The 21,028-nt window shown below is 41.4% G+C and overlaps 1 protein-coding gene across 6 annotated transcripts in view; it reads left to right on the top strand.

Moving 5' to 3' along the window:
• Nucleotides 1–14,905, top strand: part of stau2 (staufen double-stranded RNA binding protein 2) — a 62,657-nt gene extending 47,752 nt beyond the window's left edge. For 2 of the 6 annotated variants that reach the window (XM_028969476.1, XM_028969473.1), the window contains 2 exons: nt 11,793–11,899; nt 13,720–14,905. In XM_028969476.1, coding sequence (XP_028825309.1) covers nt 11,793–11,899; nt 13,720–13,813 — 201 coding nt within the window. In that variant the 3' untranslated portion in view covers nt 13,814–14,905. Of the gene's footprint in view, nt 1–11,792; nt 11,900–13,139; nt 13,315–13,719 lie in introns of all 6 variants that reach the window. The other 4 variants (XR_003748838.1, XR_003748836.1, XR_003748837.1 and 1 more) reach the window with 4 other exon arrangements.
• The last annotated feature ends 6,123 nt before the right edge of the window (nt 14,906–21,028 follow it).

Here is a 21,028-nt window from a genome sequence, read left to right as displayed (position 1 = left end):
GTTTGTCACCAGACTCATGGCGGATTGGATGCAGCGGGCAGGATGTCCACATATCTCCTCGCCTCATCACGAGCACAAACGCTTTTTGTCACCGGTAGGAATGCATGATGCAACGTTGTGCAGCAAAAAGCAGGGCAGGCCTGAAGCCATGTTCGTTTAGCTCGGCCATCGTTTCTCTTTATTCAGTGCGTTGACTCAAAACTTCAGGGCAGTAATCTTCCACAATGCAAATCTGCCAGTCATGGTTTTCCAACGTCCAGCATCGCCGAGCCTCTCGGATCAGAAGATCCTTTATTTGATATCAATGAAGGCATATGGTGATTACGGGATATGCTGTCTGCCCAGGGCCTGGCTTGGCAGCAGGTGAACGGTGGGCTCTGTCAATTTAAAGTTTTAAAGTGTTTTTTTTAAGTGAAGTGATTGTCACATGTGATACACAGCAGCACAGCACACGGTGCACACAGTGAAATTTGTCCTCTGCATTTAACCAGTCACCCTGAGTGAGCAGTGGGCAGCCATGACAAGCGCCTGGGGAGCAGTGTGTGGGGACGGTGCTTTGCTCAGTGGCACCTCAGTGGCACCTTGGCGGCTCGGGATTCGAACCAGCAACCTTATGATTACAGGGCCGCTTCCTTAACCGCTAGGCCACCACTGCCCACCACTGCCCCACCACTTTCCCGTTGGGTCGGAGCATCTCCTTCAGAAAATCCTCTCTTTCTTTTCACACACATGCTAGCACACTCCCTTATTACAATTTTACTAAGAACTTTGTTCCCTTTGTTAATGGATTTTAGTAATTCATTACCTGCAGAACCAGTCAAAAGTTTGGATGCGCTTATGCTGTGGCAGTTATTGAAAGTAATATGAGGACCATATTAAAGTTTCCAAAGCCAGAAACAGCAAATTTTTTACCTGCTTTGTTCACTTTGTTCAAGAGTGAATGATAAGAAAGTGTTCAGAATAAGCATTCAGGACTGCCGGAAAACCGTCCCTGTTGTCTAACTCAAGGTGGTTGAGAGAAACCAAGAGATGTGAAATGCTGCCATCAGAGCAAAAGCTGCCTGCTTTGGAAATGCTCAACTTTTTGCATTGTTTAATATTTTTGTTCATTAGATAGATAGTGTGTATTATTTTATAGAGACCTTCCTCTGGTGAATTTACAATCAAATTAATGTTTTGAAAATGGTTTGGGATTTAGCCTGATTGTGGCCATTGTGCATGGCAATTTCCTGAATGTGCTCTGCCATTCCTGCCGGTGAAGGTGAGTTGACCATGTATTGTATCATGGTGTAGGCCATTCTTTGGACCCTTGCATGATAAAGTAATATAGTTCTGCATCTCCACCCTCTAAAATAGACCCGCCCATGACGCCACACATCTGAGTGTTTTATTGGTGTTTTCAGCTTTGGGAGTCTGTTCACCACAGAGGGAGGAAAGGAGGTGTAAAACGCTGTCTGACTGCATATGCTCTCCGGTTACGGGATTTAGTTCGTGTGAATTATGAATCCCTCTCCCACGCCTGGCCACCCCATCCTTTGGTGTGCCACTGTCTCCCCTGCTGGGAAAGAGAGAGAGACACCTTGACAAGTGGAGGGATTAAGACTCTGATCTGAGACACCCTGTGGCTGATACAAGTTGGCACTTACAGAAACACACACTCATTGTAAATCTTTGTGGAGTCCCTAGTAAGAAGACTAGAGATCCCACGGTCAGGGGTTTTGGAGATGATTGCAAATTGCCAATTACCTCAGTTGATACCAGTTACAGAATAGGATATGGATGTGATTGAAATCACTCTCAACTCTGTGCCATATAATAATTTCATCATAGTGCATCCTTAAAGTACTTAGTTTTATCACTTTTTCCACATTTTGTCATTCCAAAATCGATTAAATTTTCTCAGAATTCTACACACCCCATAATGGCAATGTGAAACAAGTTTACTTATTTATGTACATAAGTATTCACAGCCTTTCCTCAATACTTTGTCGATGCATCTTTGGCAGCAATTACAATTATTTTTGAATATGATATGTCAGTGCACAGCAATTTTAAGATCTCTCCAGAGATTTTCAATCAAATTCAAGTCTGGGATCTGGCTGGGCCACTGAAGCACAATGAGAAAGTTGTCCTGAAGACACTCCTTAGATATCTTGACTGTGTGCTAATGGTCGTTGTTTAAGAGCACTCTAGAGCAGGTTTTAATCCAGGATGTCTCTGTACATTGCTGCAGTCATCTTTCTGCAGATATGGTTGTCTTTCTAGAAGGTTCTCCTCTGTCTACAGAGGACCTCAGCTCTGACATCTCTGGAGCTTTTTCACCTTCTTGTCTAAGGCCCTTCTCTCGGATCACTTAGTTTAGGTGGCTGGCCAGCTCTAGAAAGAGGTGGTTGGTTTTTCCTGGTGGTTGTGAACTTCTTCCATATTCAGATGATGGAGGCCACTGTGCTCATTGGGACCTTCAAACCTGCAGAAATATTTCTGATTTGTGCCTTGAGACAGTCTTGTCTCGGAGGTCTACAGACAATTCATTTGACTTCATGCTTGGTTTGTGCTCTTAACATGAACTGTCAGCTGTGGGACCTTATATAGACAGGTGTGTGCCTTTCCATATCATGTCTAACTGTTTTCCACAGGTGGATTCCAATTAAGCTGCAGAAACATCTCAAGGATGATCAGGGGAAACAGGATGAACCTGAGCTCAATTTGAGCTTCATGGCAAAGGCTGTGAATACTTTTGTTCCAGCTTTGTATGTGCTTTTTAAAAAATTATTTTTCATATATTTGCCAAAACCTTGCCAAAACTTTTTTCATTATGGGATATTGTGTGTAGATTTTTTAAAAGTCTATTTTGGAATAAGGCTGTAACATAACAAAATGTGGAAAAAGTGATGCGCTGTGAATACTTTCTGGAAGCACTGTACACTTCTACTGTGAGAGACAGAACGTAAAAAAAAATAATTCAGGAATTCATTTTGCATGATTTTTAGAGTTTATGTGTATGATGTTTGGCACCTACAAACTAGCAAGAATTCTGGCCCTCACAGACCTGTTACTTCTTTAAGAAGCTCTTCTAACCATCACTTGTTACCTGTATTAATGACACCTGTTTGAACTCGTTATCTGTATAATGGACACATGTCCACACTTTCAAATAGTCATACTCCAACCTCCACCATGACGAAGACCAGGGAGCTGTCTAAGAACACCAGGGACAAGATTGTACACCTACACAAGACTGGGATGAACCAATCTACAATAGGCAAGCAGCTTGGTGAGAAGAGATCAACTGTTGGATCAATTATTAGAAAATGGAATGATATTCTCCCTCGACCTGGTGCTCCATGAAAGATCTAACCTTGTGGGATATAAATGATTTTGAGAACTTGATGAGAGCTGGGACCACAGTAACAAAGGTTACTATTAATAACACACTCATGGATTAAAATCCTGCAGCCCTCGAAAGGTCCCAACGCTTAAGCCAGCACATGTCCAGGCCAATCTAAAGTCTAGCAGAGACCATGTGGATGATCCAGAGGAGGACTGGGAGAAAATAACTCGTAATTGAAGGGGGAAGAATGCTGAGTTGTATCCCAAGAACACCATACCCATTGTGAAGCATGGGGATGTAAACATTATGCTTTGGGGATGCTTTTCTGCAAAGAGGACAGGACGACTGATCTATATTAAGGAAAGGATGAACGGGGCCATGTATCGTGAGATTTTGGGCAAAATTGAAGAGGGTTGAAGAAGAAACGTGGATTGAAGAAGAAATGTGGCTGGATCTTCCAGCATGACAATGATCCCAAACACAATGTGAAAACCATTACAAGGTTCTGAAATGGCTTAGCTAGTCTCCAGACCTCAATCTAATCTGTGCTCAGTGACAGACCCAAAACACAACAGGTATTGAGAAGATCTCAAGATCATGGAAGAGTGGGTCAAAATACTAGCTGCAGAAATATGTGCAAACCTGGTTTTGCCCCATAGTATTTAGGTATGTATTGGCCTTCACTGCAGAAAAAGGCTTGCTAGACTAAGAAAGAAATATAAATGAGTGGCTGTGAAACACAGTTTAGTGTAGGTGGGTGATTAGGCACCATCTCCATTGCACAGTACAACATGCTAAAATGGGCATGTTGTACTGTTGACTTCAGCTACCAGGTTGTATTATTCAAAAATGCACATCCACACAGCTCATTTACTTTTGTCAAGAATATGTTGTTTATACATTTATTAACATCATGGTCAAAGTTGTCCCACACCTCAGACATTGCTTTCGTTGCCAGAGTCTAGAGTCCGTTTCAACTCCGCACCTCCTCACCATTTTTGCATCTTTCTCGGTAGTTGAAACGCATTACCAAAATCAAAGCAGAAATTTTAATGTTGCCGCACTTCATTATCTACTCTAGCTATTTACACCATTTCCAGACATGTCACCAATCATCAGCTATTTAGAATAGAGATCCATCAGCGCAGATAAAATGATTGCATTATGATTCTCCTAATTGAACCTCAGTAGCTGAAAGTTTAGTTTTCTCCTAATTCATTTTGAGGACCATCAGAGCACATTGTCTGCAGGTGTCATTTGTGAGGATAGTTTGTAGTCTGTGTGACAGAAGTACAATCAATTTGGCAAGATGTCTCTTTTCTATCCTGCCTGTGACGTTATATTCAATGGACTTTATTTCACTTCCTATCTGGAATTCCTCAATTTAAGACCTGGAGGCCTCTGCCAATTTCCTTGATGACAGACAGAGATTGGCTGATATTAACTGATGTCAGCCTTTGCAGTCTTTATCCACCGCTCTGAATTCATGCAAATTGTGGCCTGTGCATCGCTCCCTTGCCAAATCCGTTTTAAAGGTCTCCCTCCCTCCCAGCCCTTTAATCACATGACAGCCAGGCGGTGATAACTGCTTTGCATTTTACTCTGTGCTTATCTGCTCGCCCAGTCTTGTCATTGATTTGCACTTTCCAGGCTGCTCGGCCGCAATGGGACCTGTAGATGGGTGGGGAACGACTCAGGGAGGCTGGGGGAGATGGGAAACCCCCTGATCCTGGCAGGAGCCAGGCTTCCCTCCTACACATTTCCATTCGGCTGCAGGGAGAGTGTCAGGGGTGTGTTTTTGGGATATGGGATGCTCCCCAAACCAACAGTAGAGAATCCTGTTCCCTCCAGCTGGTGGAAAATTGAACGGGGATGAGCATATCTGATGTCAGCGCTGAGATTTTCAGGAGTTACAGCTATGGGTCACCTATGAGTCTTTACAAGGAATTTCCTTTTTTGTAAATGACTGCCTTGTGTTAGCAGGCAATTTACCTATGCTATGTAGAAATAGCACCTGGCTTTGTTCCACAATGAACAAAAAACCCCATTCACAGCTCATGGCCTATCATCATTGCTATCATGCATCACCACTGAATAAGCACAATGACCAAGAGAGCTTTTAACATACTGTACTTCCCTGGATTTATAGAGACCATCTGTAGAACATCCGCTCATGTAGAACATCCGCTCTTGTACCACTGTTAAAGTACCTCAATGTATTTTATGGACCTTCCCTCCATTAAAAATATGCACATTTTCTGTTTCCTATTATCATATGCAAAAATATTATCTTTGGACAGATGTGCTCTGATCCAGTTTGGATGCGTGTTTTTCCTGTAAATCCCATTTTAGTTCACAAATGAAAGAGGCTGGCATTTAGAGTGTTAAATCAGTGCTCCTAAAAATGTGCATTCTTTCTGTTCCTATGGGGAACATATGGGACATCCACAAACTTTGGATGTTTGTGTTTGGGTAGAGTGTAGACTTGTTCGATCTTGTATGAAACTACTCATTGCAATTTGGCCAAAAGGCTAGAAATCAGCCCTACAAAATTCTATTGAAAGGAATCGCTTTATGATAAAGGAGGACTGCACTGAGTGACAGGCCGAAGTGCTGAGGTATGTGGTGCCCAGACACTTGCCCATGTGGTTTGTGTTTAGACATTGGAGGTGCCACCCCCAGCGTCCCAGTGACGGGTGGATAATGCGGGCCTCTCCGTCCCAAATGACGCATGACACGCCAATGCATTTTGAGGCCTAATTTATGGCTTCCTATGTCAGCCGAGTCCATCTCCCCTGGGAAGGGGGCAGGGCACAGCGATACTGAACAGGCGCAAGGAGGCAAAATCTGGAAATTTGATTACTGTAGCACATACGTTATCCTCGCTCATAGCTTCAAGTTGGACACATGTTGGAAATGTGTTTTGTAGGCTCAGAAATTGAAAGGGAATGTTTGTATTCTTTAGGGTATTTGCGATACAGTGGTGTCTTGTGGCCAATGTCTATACAGTTTTCTAATGCATAAAAAAAACTATTAAAAACTATCAAAATATTGTTAACAAAGGTCGTGTTTTTTTAGAAGCTGCATATTTCTGCATATATTTTTTCATTTATTTACAGGAATATAGCATTATGTGAAAGTTTACCTTTGTGAAAGTTACCTTAGTTCACCAAGATAATGTATCTAGTGCTGTATAATGTGAAAAAAGGGAACTTCATATAAAAATTGAGTCTTAATTTATTGATGATCATGTTCCACAGCTAGTTTTTAACCATTCATGCATATGAGTCTTGAATTTAACTATGTGGTTTTGTGTCACTAGATTTTTTGTAATACTTAAACAAAAACACATATTTAATCAGAGTATTTAAGGAGGAAGAATTCCTTATCTTTCTGTGCGTGTGCCTATGAGCAATCAGAAGAGTGTATTACAAGGTTGTTCTGGCTCCTGGATGGGAGCCATGTTTAAAACGGCCTGTGTAGCCAGGCTGGGCGTGGCAGAGTGAAGAGCCTTGTTCTGGCAAGCGGCTGGGTTGAGATCGAGTGGGCCTTTCTAAATGTGCACTGCTGCCAAAAGCCCCCCAGCTCTGATAATAAAAGCAATCCCTCACCTGGCAGGGCCACGGCATTACCCAGCCCTCGTCTGCCCCTCGCCCGGACAGCGCAGACGGCGGTTCCAGTCACGCTGAGAGCCTCACCTGCCCCTGTTAGATAATCCTGATGTACAGGAGTCACCCTGCAGGCCACATAGTCCCCTGCTCGGCCTCACCATCACCGCTCTGTTATGTCACCGGGTTTATCACTTTCAACGATTGGAAACATGTGCGTGTCTGATGGTTTGGGAATTATACAGGAGTCTGGCGGGCAGGGGAATATAAAAGTGTTGATGAGTGGCTGTAAATTAGGTGTGAAGGTGTCAGCTACTATTCTACCTTCTAATTTTCAAGTGTGTTTTTACCGCAGGGATTTGTGCGGAGGACCTCTGTGTTGTTTATCACGAGAGGCTTGAGGCCTGTCAGTTTGATGACACTGACAGCCCGGGGAAACAGGGTGGGGGGGGTCTGAAGCTGGACCAGATAAAGGACTGAAATTCCACGTCTCCCTCCTATCGAGCTCTTCCTTTCGTGTGATTTCACAGCTCATTGAGCCGAGGACTGTGGTATGTCCTGTTTCCAAGTCGTCTTTTTTGAAAACGACACTCATCTGGTGCTCTCCTACAGCGGCTCTCCCGTTCAGATGCTCTCGCTTTATAGATGTAAAATATAGGCGAGGTGCAGGAGTGGGAGGCAGTTTTTGGTCCAGTGGACTTTGAGAAGAGGTGCAGTAGAACTACACGGACTGCTCTCCAGGGCTTTGATGTAGAGAGAATGGTGTGTGTGTGTGTTTTCTGGTGTTCTCTTTCCATTCTGCTCTCACATTACCAGCTCACTGCAGCAGAGCAGCGTCGGCAGGTTTAATATGGCCTTTTGAAAATGGAACAACTCCCTCCTAAACAAAAACCCAGTGAAGAGACCTGAGACACCCCATCCATTCCATGAAAGTGTTCTCAGAAATTCACAGCAGCACCCGCCCTCCTGCCACCAAACCCTCATCTTACATGCAGTGCTGGTGGTTGTTTAGTCTGGAAGGAGATGTCCATGTGTCAACCTGCTGGACACCTGAAAGAACATCCATATATCTTCAGATGATTTTCTGACATGACAGGAAAGCTGTGAAGTCAGTTGTTTGTTGTGTCTGTTTAGGTTTATATCATTGTATGATGGAGACAAAAAGGCAACATTTTGGGGGTTTTGGTTGTCTTCTCAGGAGCAAATCAAGGACGACATCAGACCAACAGCCCACTTATTCACTCTGACCATCAACAACATTGTCCCATGTACCACAAACATGGTTTGGAACATTAGTATCAAAAGCTCGAGTGAAAATATTCAAACAAGCCTTGAGCTATTTCAAACAGATTAAAAACAGGGATTGTGCAGCACAGAAACACTTTTACATTCTGTTCCAGAGTTCCAGTTCCTCTCATCTAACTAGTAACCAATTAGAACCGCATAGAAGAATAGTTAAAAATGTTATAGGTTAGCCTAAGCCACTTCCCTCTCCACATTTCAAATCTAACCTTAAATTCCCATTTTTTGCTTTCATTCTTTGATCCTTGAATTTAAATAGTAAACATACGTCTTCAATTGTGTGTAATGTTTTCTGCTTTAAGCATGGGTAAGAAGAATAATGGAAAGTTCATAAAAAAACTATTACAAACAAAATAATCTGCTGAACATCAGTGAAATGGGATCTGGCAACATTAACATTGTTTAAAGAGCTGAGATTTTACTGTGGTAAGTAAAGATGAACACAAATTACCAGTTAGATAAAATCAACATTTTATTTTGTTATATGTTATATAAACATGATCTTTAAAAAAAAAAGGGGCCATCCTAGAAATCTATCCCTCCATGTTGTTGCGAAATGACCCGCTGTGTGACTGCACCTCAGATCATTGTCGGTTTATTGTTCTGCCAAGGACGCCATGAGAGGATCCCCATGCACCCTTGCCGAGGGCTTAATGGAGTGTTTCCTGTGACTGCATATGCTCCTCGAGATGTGGTGGCAACCAAAACAAATGATGGCAGGGCTGATCAAAGAGCAGCAGGAAGCCTCCGTTGATGCTCTTGGATGTGGCTGCTGGATACTCCGTCCTGGGAAGCTCAGTAGGACCAGGAGAGAAAACACTGGCTGGACCACGAGGAGGGGCTCCCAGGACGAAGAGTCTGTGACTCCCGGCTTCATCTTGGCCCAGCATAAACACCGGGCCGATCCCGGTAGTGTTTTTCCGAAAAACACCCAGCTCAGTTCACAAATGCCTCATCCTTATTTTACATCAGCAGAAGGATGAGGGGGAGCTCTCCTCATTTGGTCCGTGAGCGATTGACTGTCTTCTCTCGGCTCAAGGGGCTTTGAGTCTGCCAAAGTCTCCTTGGTCGATGTCCCCCCTGTGCGGGAGAAGGTGCTGGAAACACCAGAGCTTCAAATCCATCTTCACCCTCCCTGCTGGGGAACCTGGCGTAAGTGCATGGGACTCGTGTCTCTGGGGAATCACCACTGTTTAGCCAAGGCAGTCAAGGAAATGAAAATGCGTTCAGGGAGGCCATTAAAGCCAGGCAGAAAAATGAGCTTGACTTGTCCTTTTGACAAAGTCTTCGCTTCTTCTTCTGCCTCCCTCCTCTTCTCCACTCTAGGAGCGGTAGATGTCACATTCCAGCACTGTTTTTCTGTCTTTTGAAGCCATAACCAGATAGATGAGTGAAAGCACTAAGTGGCCCTTGAAATATTTTAATTTGTTCTTGGGACTCCGGTTTGTTTTCCGTCATTAACATCACTGTAAATTTTATTTCCTCGATGACTGAGTGCAGCCACTTCCGGCCTCTTGGCTTAGACTAAACATATTTCACCTCGGTGTGTGCACAAGATGAGCCGACTTCAATTGCCCCCTTATCTAATTAGAAAAATAGCGATGTTATTGTATGTTGGTATAATAGACAACTGTGTATTTATTTTAGGTCTGGTCCTGGACTTCTGAAGCAGATGTACACTGATTATAAATAGCTCTAGACTCCTTTGTTTTTGCACACAAAAACTGGTAATTGTCCCAGTGATTGCAATTTATTGGACACAGGCAACCCTTTCATGGCTTCCCACTGCATGCAGAGGACACGTTTCGTTGTGTGCTGTGCTTCACAATGACAATCACTTCACTTTCACTTATTGGCTGTTCAACCAGATATGTAGTAACTAGATATTTGGTCTCAGTCAGCATCAAGTTGGCAAGCATCTTTGACCATGTTTTCATTTAGTGACTGGTGCTTACTGGTAAACTATCAATTTGCCTTCCAGTACCAGATTTTGGATGGTGTCTCCCAGTAACCTCAAAATTGGATTTAAAACGATGTTCTCTGAATGAGGCTTTACTCTATTGGAGGGGTAGCTCTGAGGATTGAAGTTTGAGGATTAAAGGTTGTCAAATGTATTATAATTAACTTCATTTCCACCATGCGTTAATGTGGATGGGCTATTGTCTTAGAAGACAGTATTCTCATCACCATACCATAAAGTCTCACAATCTCATTATCTGTTCCATCTGATTATCAAAACATTTTTCAGCCTTTGAATTTCTGATGGTTAGACTGAATGCAGTTGATTTAATGAGCCCAAATTTCATGATTTTAATTTGAATTCATTGGCAATAAAAAATATACATTGAAGTTATTTATTGCAAAATTGTTACGGTGAAATATTCTGAGGCATTTCTTCAATGTAGATGTTTGTCTGATAAAATTTCTAAATCATATGGAACAAAAAATCCCCTCAAATAAACTTCCCAAATCATTTATTATGGTTTTTGCTTCAGTGGCACGACTCTGTGTAGAGTTCCCAAAATTCTGAAATGCTGAGAAACAGAATACTGAGGTGAGGCACTTTTGTGTTGTGGGACACCCAGCCTTAGTCAATAGTCTAAGAGATGGTTGGGAAGGGTGGGAAGGAATTGTGGGAAAGTTTCCTCATCTCTTTAAAACTTAAAATGTTTATTATTTGTACAGATTCAAGGGAAAAATTAAACACACAAACACCACTTTTTCTTTCTGCCTTTCTCCTTTTCACCTACTAGAATCTGAAGTGGGGGGTGGGTCTTTTTGACCACGTGGGAGGGGCGCAGTGGGACCCCCCCTGTCACTGGTGAGATTTACAGCACGTCTCCTCAATCCCGAGCTGCACATCTGGCCTTCGTGGGCAGGATGTAGGCGAGAGTTTGGCTGGACCCTGGTGTCTCTGCCCACCGTCGTTCTGCTCTGCCATGACAGGGAGAGGCTTTGCAGTCCTGAACCTGTGTCATCGCCTTGCTGTGACCTAATCACTCACACCGTGCCTCTTTTTACCACTCTGTGCCAGACAAACAGCAGAAGAAATCTATCTGCCCGTTTTGTACCACTGCTTTGTTCCAAAAGTCCTTTAGGGTTGGTTATATATTTAAGATATATCTGTAATTTGTTTATGCGTATCCATCTGTCAATGTAATTATGACATTTCCTTTTTCCTCTTCAAACCCATGTGTTCACTGTACATGCCGCATGATACTGATGTTACTGGTGTTATTTTAGGCTCTGTCTGGTGATCTCTTCTGCAGTTTTGGGATTTATCGCTACATGTTGCCTAATGGCACATTACGTTTCCTATCCACTAATGTAAATGTCATCGGCTGGCGGAAACGCAGGCCAGCACAAAGTGGAAATGTTAACTCCGCAACGCTAGACAAACAGTGTGGTGGTGGGGTGGCGGGGGTGCAGAGAAAACAGGGAGAGTAAAAACTGTCCTGCTGGTGTAGGGTTTCCGATAGTAAGTGTTATTTGAAAAGCAGCTGACGTGTGTTGCTCACTCACTTAACCATCTGTTGTTTCTTACCTTGCAGGCAGCTCTAAGTGCCTTGAAACAGCTGTCGGAACAGGGACTGGACCCTGTGGATGGACCAATCAAGGTAGAAAACGGATCATGTGAAATGTATGTACAAGGCGGGCCGTAAGTATCCATTTGCTCACATGTCCACAAGTGTAGCATAAATAACTCCATTCTCAAATGCTGATGCCTGACTCAGTCTTCATTAAAACCAGTGAGGTTAAGGAGCAATGATGCCTTTTGATAATTTCTGTATATAAATAGACATGGTTTGACCATTAGAATCAATTTATTTGTCACTCAAGTTTTGTTTTCTTTTATGCAGAATAATTCCAGGTGATATATATGTATATGGGTGACTCATAATATACAGTACAGGCCAAAGGTTTGGAGACACCTTGTCATTCAATGTGTTTTCTTTATTTTCATGACCATTTACTTTGGTAGAGTCTCACTGAAGGCATCAAAACTATGAATGAACACATGTGGAGTTATGTACTGGCGTTATGAAAGAGAAGGTGTGTCCAAACTGACTAAATGTTTTAATTTGAGATAAAAATCTGAATTGATTTGAAGAAGAAAGGAGTATGTGTATCGAGTTACAATAAAGCTAAGCATTGTTCAATCCCTTGTTCCATTGCATACACAATATAAAAAGCTGCACTTGATTGTATTAATGTAACTGCCATTTATTATGGAAACTGAGTGTGTTTACATGTGCAGCTCTGTTGCCATAACACAATTTCTATTTGCAATTTATACAGGAAGAGTAGGGCGCCTTGGACATTAGCTTGACGTAAATGCAAGACTCGTGTTATTAATGTTGGGGTAACGGCACCCATGCCTGATGACGGATACCAGGAGTCCCGTTTGTAAATGCAGATGTAACCGTCAATGCGAGCCAGTCTGATTTTGACGGCTTTGTGATGAGTGGCTGTGCGGTGCAGAGCTTGTTTACAGGAAGCTGGGGCAGGTGGGGCATTCATGTCGAGTTAGCCTCAGATGTGGATGCGATTTGTCCTTTAAATGTCAGAGACGGAGGCGTGTCGCCTCATTTTACAGAGTGACCACCTCTGAGCGCACACACAGACTCACGCAGTGCACACTTACACAAGTCAGTCACATGTACCTGTCTGTGTATGTGTGTGTGTGTGTGTGTGTGAGAGAGAGAGACCTACTTAGTCATGGGCCCCCTCTGCTCTCTCATTCATTCCCAAGTCCAGATATTTCGTGAGGCCCTTTTCCACCTGTGGAAAGCAACACACACACACACACACACACACACACACACACACATTTACATAGGCTACTCAGCTTTATTTTGATTAAGCACTTTGCATGATTTTTATCATGTCGTAATCAGACGCTGCGGTGGGAAACGACGGATTTCTCCCAGGCTGTGGCAACCTTTTGACTATCTCTTCCGTGATGAGCTGCAGGCTGGAGTGTGAAATATGAGCGTGGAAGTCATGGACAGACAAAAAGGAAATTGCTGAAGCCATTCAAGAATATTTTCATAGTAGGTGTGCCTGGAAAAGGTTAGAGAAATATTTTCTTACAGTGGCTCCAGCCTTGGTTTGGTAAAGTGAGTGGAAGAACAAAGAAAGGAAAGGAAAAAAATACACCTAACAGTGTATTGTCTGGCCTTTGAGGTCATCACATTGCCCCTTTTGTCGATAGTGGGAATGAACATGTCTCCTTGACTAATTTCAAGATCCCTAGTGACCAGCAGTTGGTTTAAACCACTGACGAGTTCCCCCACCCCATCCCCTAAAAAAAGTGTGAAATAATTGTCTTGTTATCTCAACGTAAATATTGTTTCATTCGCAACGTCATCTCCTCGGCCGACCTTTAACCCGCGGGGCGGCGTTTGCGTATAAACATGCCAGTCGAGATGCGCCTGCCAGGCAGCCGGTGCTCAACTCTCTGTATTCATCTTTCAGACAAGGCAAGCACCTGGGCGAGAGGACGGACAATAAACAGACTAACTCAGGCACCACCACTCAGGACTGCAAGGATTCAAAGGCTGTCGTTTAGGAGCCGACACCCCCCACTCCCTCCCTGCCCCCCGCCCCAATAGAAGGCACCCGCGACCGCTGCTGCATCCTTATATTTGTGTCAACATGCAATAGGGTGGATGTGAACTGGGAATCGAACGATTGAAGAAACATTATTTGAGTCTATGTGAAGACAACACTATTCTAACTCAAGATTTACATTATAGTTAAAGGGTAAAAAAAATTTAAATAAGGAAAAGTAAAAAAACAAAAAAAAAAAACTCAGAAACACACACACGTAACAACAAATCAATCATTGAATGAAATAAATAAATGCATGGTACTGATTATGGGAAAAATCTGCCCTTTTTTAATAGACATTTTTATTTTCACTTAGTTGCCGAATGGCAAATAATGTGTGCATCATATAAATGAAAATATATGGCAGACAAAGTTGCATAGGTCAAAAGTTGCATTTTTTATTATTATTTATTTTTCTCCTTACTCTATGAATAACATGCTTGAGTATTTAAAAAAAATCCAATACCAGTGCTGTGAAAGTTGTAGTTGTTGTCTTCATATATAGTCACCCAGCTTGCCTTTTATGCTGACATTTTAAGCATTCGTCTGTCTTTATGGATGTTTATGACTTGCAGAGCACCATAAGCAGAAAAGATACATGTTAACTTAAAAGGACAAAAACTGGTAGAAATAATGAATAGTGGCTACATTATGTCAAGCAGAGGATTGCTTTGCCCTCAAATACATGTTTTCCATAGAAGTAGAATTACTAGAGTGCAAGTACAACAATTGGTTGCCACAAAATTTTCCAAATTCAAATTAAGTGTTGGTCCAATCTAGTAATTCTGTTTCATGGTCCTTCCCTTGTCCTCCAATGCCCCCAGACTTTTGTTATACACATCTACACCCATTTGTGTGTTGTATTGCCCCAAGACATCAACTGAGTGCTTGACTGCATCCTGGAGAAACGTCACGACTCAAGGAGGAGCCACCGGTTCCCTTTTCAGCAAGTCTGCCATAGAAAGAAAGAATCCTGTGTGCATTCTTAAACCTGATGGATGTATCTCTTTGGAAACATGGTGCAGTAAAATCACATCAGTTCATGTTGAAATTGTCTTGGACTGTGTTTCTTTCTCATCTGCAACACTGACATTTCACAAAACTTTCCCTCCTCCCTTTTTTAAATGCTCAGAACAAGCATTTCCTGTATAAACACGTCAATGTTATGTCTTCTTCGTTTGTTAATTACTGGTTCCTTGCTGCAACCATGACTGGTTGGCATGGAAGTATTTTTGACCGCAGGGCCACGATTGTGTCTCAAAAAAACAAAACAAATTTGTAGTAATGCAGAAACCCCATCTACTTACTCATCACGCTGCGGCGGCCCCAGAGAAACAAAGCCTCCAGACAGCAGGTCTGTAGTTCTTGTTTTTCCCTTCAGAACCGTATTTGTCCATGCTCATCCAGCTTGCCAGGAGATGAGATAATGAGGTTCTCAGGCATACCCTGGAACAGCTCGAGGTCTGGTATTTTGTGTTGAACAGGAATTGGATACTTCCTAAATTGATATGTAGCTATGCGACCCAATAACAAACCATCTCCTTCATTCCCAGATTGACACGAGAAGGTTCCAGATGCTGTGATATTCCTTGTTCCCATCCTAAGTGGAGAGGACTGTGTAGTGTCTTATGTCAGCACCAAACGGGGCCAGAAGACATTATTAAATTAAATTTTAGCTCTGTCTGTGAGGGGTCCAGGACTGTCTGTGAGGGGACCAAGAAAATTAGGGATGTTTTGTCTCCAACTTAAACTAGCTTGGTTTACATTTAGGGGAAAAAATGACGACACGTTCATGTTTACCGACGGTCGCTCCTCTAATCAATTATCAATCTCAGAACTATCTCGGATCAATTTGCCACTCTAAGTGCTCCCAGTGCACTTTACAAACAACAAAAAAAGTTAACGGGTAAAACGTATATGTAATATTTATCATATGCCATGTACCCAACATCAGCTCTAACCCTAATAGATATGTAGAGTACTATATAACGTGTATAGCTACACTACACACAGCTCCACGTAAAAGAAAGTGTAACCACAGCAAACAAACAAGCAATAAAAATCTAATGAATTAATGTTTTTTTACACAAAGGAAAAATTTTATGTAATGAGCTAATAAGGTGTACCTAAACCCAGGTTCATCCTGTGAAGAGAGGCTAGATTGGCCGTTGTGTAATAGAGGGAGAGGGTCATTGCAATAACTAATATATCGTGACTTCCTGCCTGCATCCTGTGATGAAACATTTCTATCCTGATAGTAGTGGGTGAATGGCTAATATGTCATTGTGTGACCTTTAGATTGCATAACCAGATATCAAACGAAACAAACACCCACGAGAGATCTGTGACGATGTTCTATAATATGTCGCCGCCACCGCCAGATAAACGATTGACCGAATATGTGAAAAACACGGCTGAAGCTTTTTTTCTGGAGGCTAGTGGTGGATGCATCTCAACAGTTATGGGATCTGGGCTGCTTCAGTTGAAGTGCTAGTATCGACATGTTGTTGGGGGGGCAGCCTCAGGATGGATGACCTGCAGTCCCTCCAGTATTATGAAAGGAAGCTTCCCAACTGAAAAATGGAACAAAATCAATGTGGCTTTTGGGGCTCGTCAGTGCAACAGAGGAACAAATGCCCCTGCCATTGATTTTTTCACTAGAGTTATGTGTTACTGACCTTTTTAAAGCCTCCACATCATTAAAGAGAGCCCATTCCAGCTAAAGAGGCGAGTTAGTTTCATCTTGTATGTTTAAAATACAAATTCCTGTGCTGTGAATCTTAAAAATGAACACATCAGAACACTGTTTATCTTGTCTGTTTATTAATAAGGAGACTACTCCTTATTAGCAATGTGAAGGTACTAGTTGCCATAGATATTGTGTCTTGGATATCAGGAGAGCTCCCTCTGGTATTAAAACTAATCTCTATACCAGGAAGCTCCAGCCTCTCTAATTGGTCTCGAGTCTGAACATTTCCTGCACACCCAGCTCCTGCTGAAGAGTGAATCGGGTTTTCTGTAAGCTCTGTTTGTGTTAAGTGTTCACCATTTGAATACATGATGTTCTTACATTGAATTTTACGCTCTAAGCCTGGAAGAAACTTCCAAATATTATGGTAAGAACAATCATTCCATTATGCAACACACTCATTCCATTATCGAGGCTTCACAAAAACTGTCACACAAAAAGGTGATGATATTACTGGTACTTTTTGAGATGAAAGTCATTGTCATGGTCACAGCCCACACACTATGATAAAGCAACAAAAATGTGTGGGTTACTTCCCCATTCTTTGGAACAGGGGAATTGAATGTTTCTGTGACATCATGAGGCACAACGTACTATTATATACTGGGTATCTGACCCGAATAAAATGCAATTCATATTAGTCCATTCATCATATTGTTTACTTCAGGTTACACCACAAAACTGTAATGGGACTGGGTGAAAATGAGTCACATTAATGAGTGACTCAAATTAATGAGTCACATTAATTTCTCAAGATTGACAGATGCTTCTTATTATTGTGATGTAAAATGATGGAATGTATTGTATTTGACTTCTATACTTGACTTACTACAAATGTAAAGAACAATTTATATAAAATTAAATAAATCTTAACAAACATTTAATTAACACGAATTAATCCCTTATCTCCCAATAATACTCTAAATGTAGTATCTTGTTTCTTTTACACTGTGCTATTAAAATGCTAATATGATTGTTTTTGTTCATTTAAAATTTATAATTGTGCAAAATCAAGAACTACACTACCATGTTTAAAAAGGAAATGTTCTGATGCACCAGATCAGTTTTACAGCTTGTTTAATCAGTGCAACTGTTTTCCGCTGTACTAAGAACGTTAAAATGGCTTTCTAATCAATGACGCTTTTAAAGTGACAACCTTGGGTTACTGATCACAGCATTCCACTGGAACTCAAGACTAATTGTTGCTGATTATGGGTCTCTCTACAATGATGCAGATATTCAAGTCCAGCTACCAGAGTCCTTTATATCTGGACTACAATTTGATCAATTTCACTTTATTTTATGGGACAGAACACAGTTTGAATGCTAGTGTACCTAGGTCTACCATTGTCTTTGTGCTTTAGAGGGCAATTTCTGAGAAGCCCTGAAGCTTTCAGCCAGATGACAGATATTAAGGGGGAACATCTCTGGATATCCTTCTGTCCTATACTGCCTGAAACATTAACTAATAATTTAATTATTTTTTTGTTTTATTTATGACCAGTTCTTCACAAAGACACTTCATCACAGGATCTGGAACTGAGTTTATGTAATATTCATATGTCATCACAGAATGAAACCTGTGAGACCCAAGTTTATTATAGTTAACGAAAACGAACGATAAAACTAAAACTAGAATTGAAAAAGCATTTTCGTTAACTGAAATAAAGAGTTAAAAAAAAAAAACTAACTGAAACTGTTTTGAGTATACAAAACGAACTTAAACGAACTAATATTATAGCAAAAACGTCCTTCGTTTTCGTCTTTGTAATAAGCCTTTTGGGTTGAATTAAAATCTATTTACTTCACGCTGCCAGTTTTAAGCCAGGTTTTTGACCATTATGGTAACACGTGGTCTGTGACGTCACGTGTCCATAGTCTGTCCGTGACGCCGCCGGCTAGCGTGATGGCTGCAGCGAAAGTCGGAAGAAAGCGGAAGAAAGTCCTATTTGGGATTTCTTCGATTATGACAGTGGCAAAAATAAAAGTAAGTGCCTTGTTGTAGAAGCAGGTGATACAATATGTGGAATACTTCTCAAGGGGAAAAACCCCACGAATCTGAAAGTCCATTTGAAAAGCTCACACAAAAAGGCGAACCAAGAGTACCTGAACAAGCTAGCCTGTCGCCCGCCCTCCCCCGAAAGAGAAGCGGTAGCCAGGCCAGGTAACATGGGAAAGGAACGTGGTACTACAGCATCCATAATGGACCAAGTAGCTGCTGGCTAGTAAATACGCAGGAACACCACAAATGAGAAGAAGCATTGGTAAATATGTTTATTAAGACTGGAATGTCTACGCGACTGTGTGACTCGATTACCTTCAAAAAGTTCACCACTTCACTCGAACCAAAATTAAAAACACCCGGAGCTGCAAGAGTCAATAACCTTATCGGAGCTAAGATGGATAAGGCTATTCTGGTGATTTTGATTCATGCACCTGACAAATATCCTAATTTACAAAAAAAAAAACTAAAACTAACACTGTAACTAATAAAAACTAAACTAAAACTAAGCAATTTCAAAATATCAAAACTAATAAAAACTAGTAAATCTGCCTCTAAAAACTAATTAAAACTAACTGAATTTGAAAAAAAAAATCTAAACCAAATAAAAACTAAAACTAATGAAAAATCCAAAACTATTTTAACTGTGGTGAGACCATAATACTTAAGTTTAACAATTACAGTGGTGGGAAAAAGTGTTTGCCCCTTCTCTGATTTCTTGCTTTACTTCATGTTGGTCACATTTAAATGATTCAGACCATCAAATTCATTACATATTAGTCAAAGCCAATACCAATAAACACGAAACTGAAGGTTTTAACTGAAGGATTTTATTACACACACGCACAGACACACTGTTATAACATAACTTAACAGTGGTTCATCACAACTGAGTTCAATATCTCTAGCCACACCTCATCTCACTCAAGAAATCAATTCAATGTAGGACATCATACAAAGATATTCAGGAGAAAAGGAAATTGAGATCTATCAGTCTTAAAAGGGTTATAAAGCCATTTCTAAAGCTTCGGGACTCCAGCAAACCACAGTGAGAGCCATTATCCACAAATGGCAAAAACAGAGAACTGTGGTGAACTTTCCCCAGGATTGGCCGGGCAAACAAAATTAACACAGAAGTGCAGCAACGACTCATTCAAGAGTCACAAACAACATCCCACGACCCCACAACAACATCTTCAGATCCAAAGATCTTCAGGCCTTACTTGCATCAGTTAAATTGTGTGTTCATGACTACTGCATGGCAGAGTGCTAAGACAAAAAAAACACTACTGAGCAAAAAGAACATTAAGGCTCTTCTCAATGTTGCCAGAAAACATCTTTTGGGAAAATACTCTGGAATGACAAGACAAACGTTTTTGGAAGCTGTGTGTTCCATCTAATCTGGTGTAAAAGTAACACTACATTTCAGAAAAAGAACAGTAAAATATGGTTGTGGTAGTTTGATGGTTTGGGGCTGTTTTAGTTGGGTTCTGCAGAATGAAGACTTTGGAGTGGCCTAGTCATAGTCCTGCACGGAATCCTATTGAGATGCTGTGGCATGACCTTAAAACAGCATTTCATTGGGGGCAATCACTTTGTCACACAGGGCCATGTAGGTTTGGATTTTTTTTTTTCTCCCTTAATCACTTAACAGCAATTTGTGTTTTACTTGTGTTGTCTTTGACTAATATTATTTGATCTGAAACATTTAAAAATGACTAGCATGGAAAAAAGCAAGAAATCAGAGAGGGGGGCAAACACTTTTTCACACCACTGTGTATGTCAAAAATATTGATTGAGTAACAAAGTACCAGAATTCTAAAAACAATTCCCTAAGATTCTCAGTAATGGGGGGGGGGGTACATTTTACCTTTACATTATTCTTCCCTGACGGACTACAGATAAACGACTCTGCGGCGCTGAGTGTGCAAGCCGTTAACGAGGACGTTTGCTTTTCCTACTTCTCATACCAGCGTGCATGTCATACAGAAAGGGCCACGAGAGGCGGGAGCGGGGTTTTCGTAGTAACCGCAGCTGACAGGCCCCTCGTGAGGCCTGACAGATGCGCTATGCCTCCTGCTTTATAATAAACAGCCCTGAGCTTTACTTATGATGAATCACGCTCGATCGATGGCCATGAAACTTCAGCCAACAGCTTCCATAAACATACGGATGACACACTCCACTTAATAATCTAAATCACTTTATTAATTTAAGTTAGGTAGATACACTAAACATCAGAACCACATTTTTGCTCCTCTAAAGAGCAGTCTTAAGAAAAATTACAAAATGAAGCGGTCAAAAATGGAACAAACGTAAAAAAAAAAAAAATTAAGAGGTAGAGATTTTAGGCCCATTACAGTTTGCGGAGAAATGATGCCTATTGGAATGTAGTTTCAATTAAAAATAATCAGTCTCCTTAC

Source organism: Denticeps clupeoides, chromosome 2 (assembly GCF_900700375.1).
Source record: "Denticeps clupeoides chromosome 2, fDenClu1.1, whole genome shotgun sequence".
Classification (NCBI taxonomy): domain Eukaryota; kingdom Metazoa; phylum Chordata; class Actinopteri; order Clupeiformes; family Denticipitidae; genus Denticeps; species Denticeps clupeoides.
The sequence above is the reverse complement of the archived record's forward strand: the minus strand, read 5'-3'. Positions and strand labels throughout refer to the sequence as shown.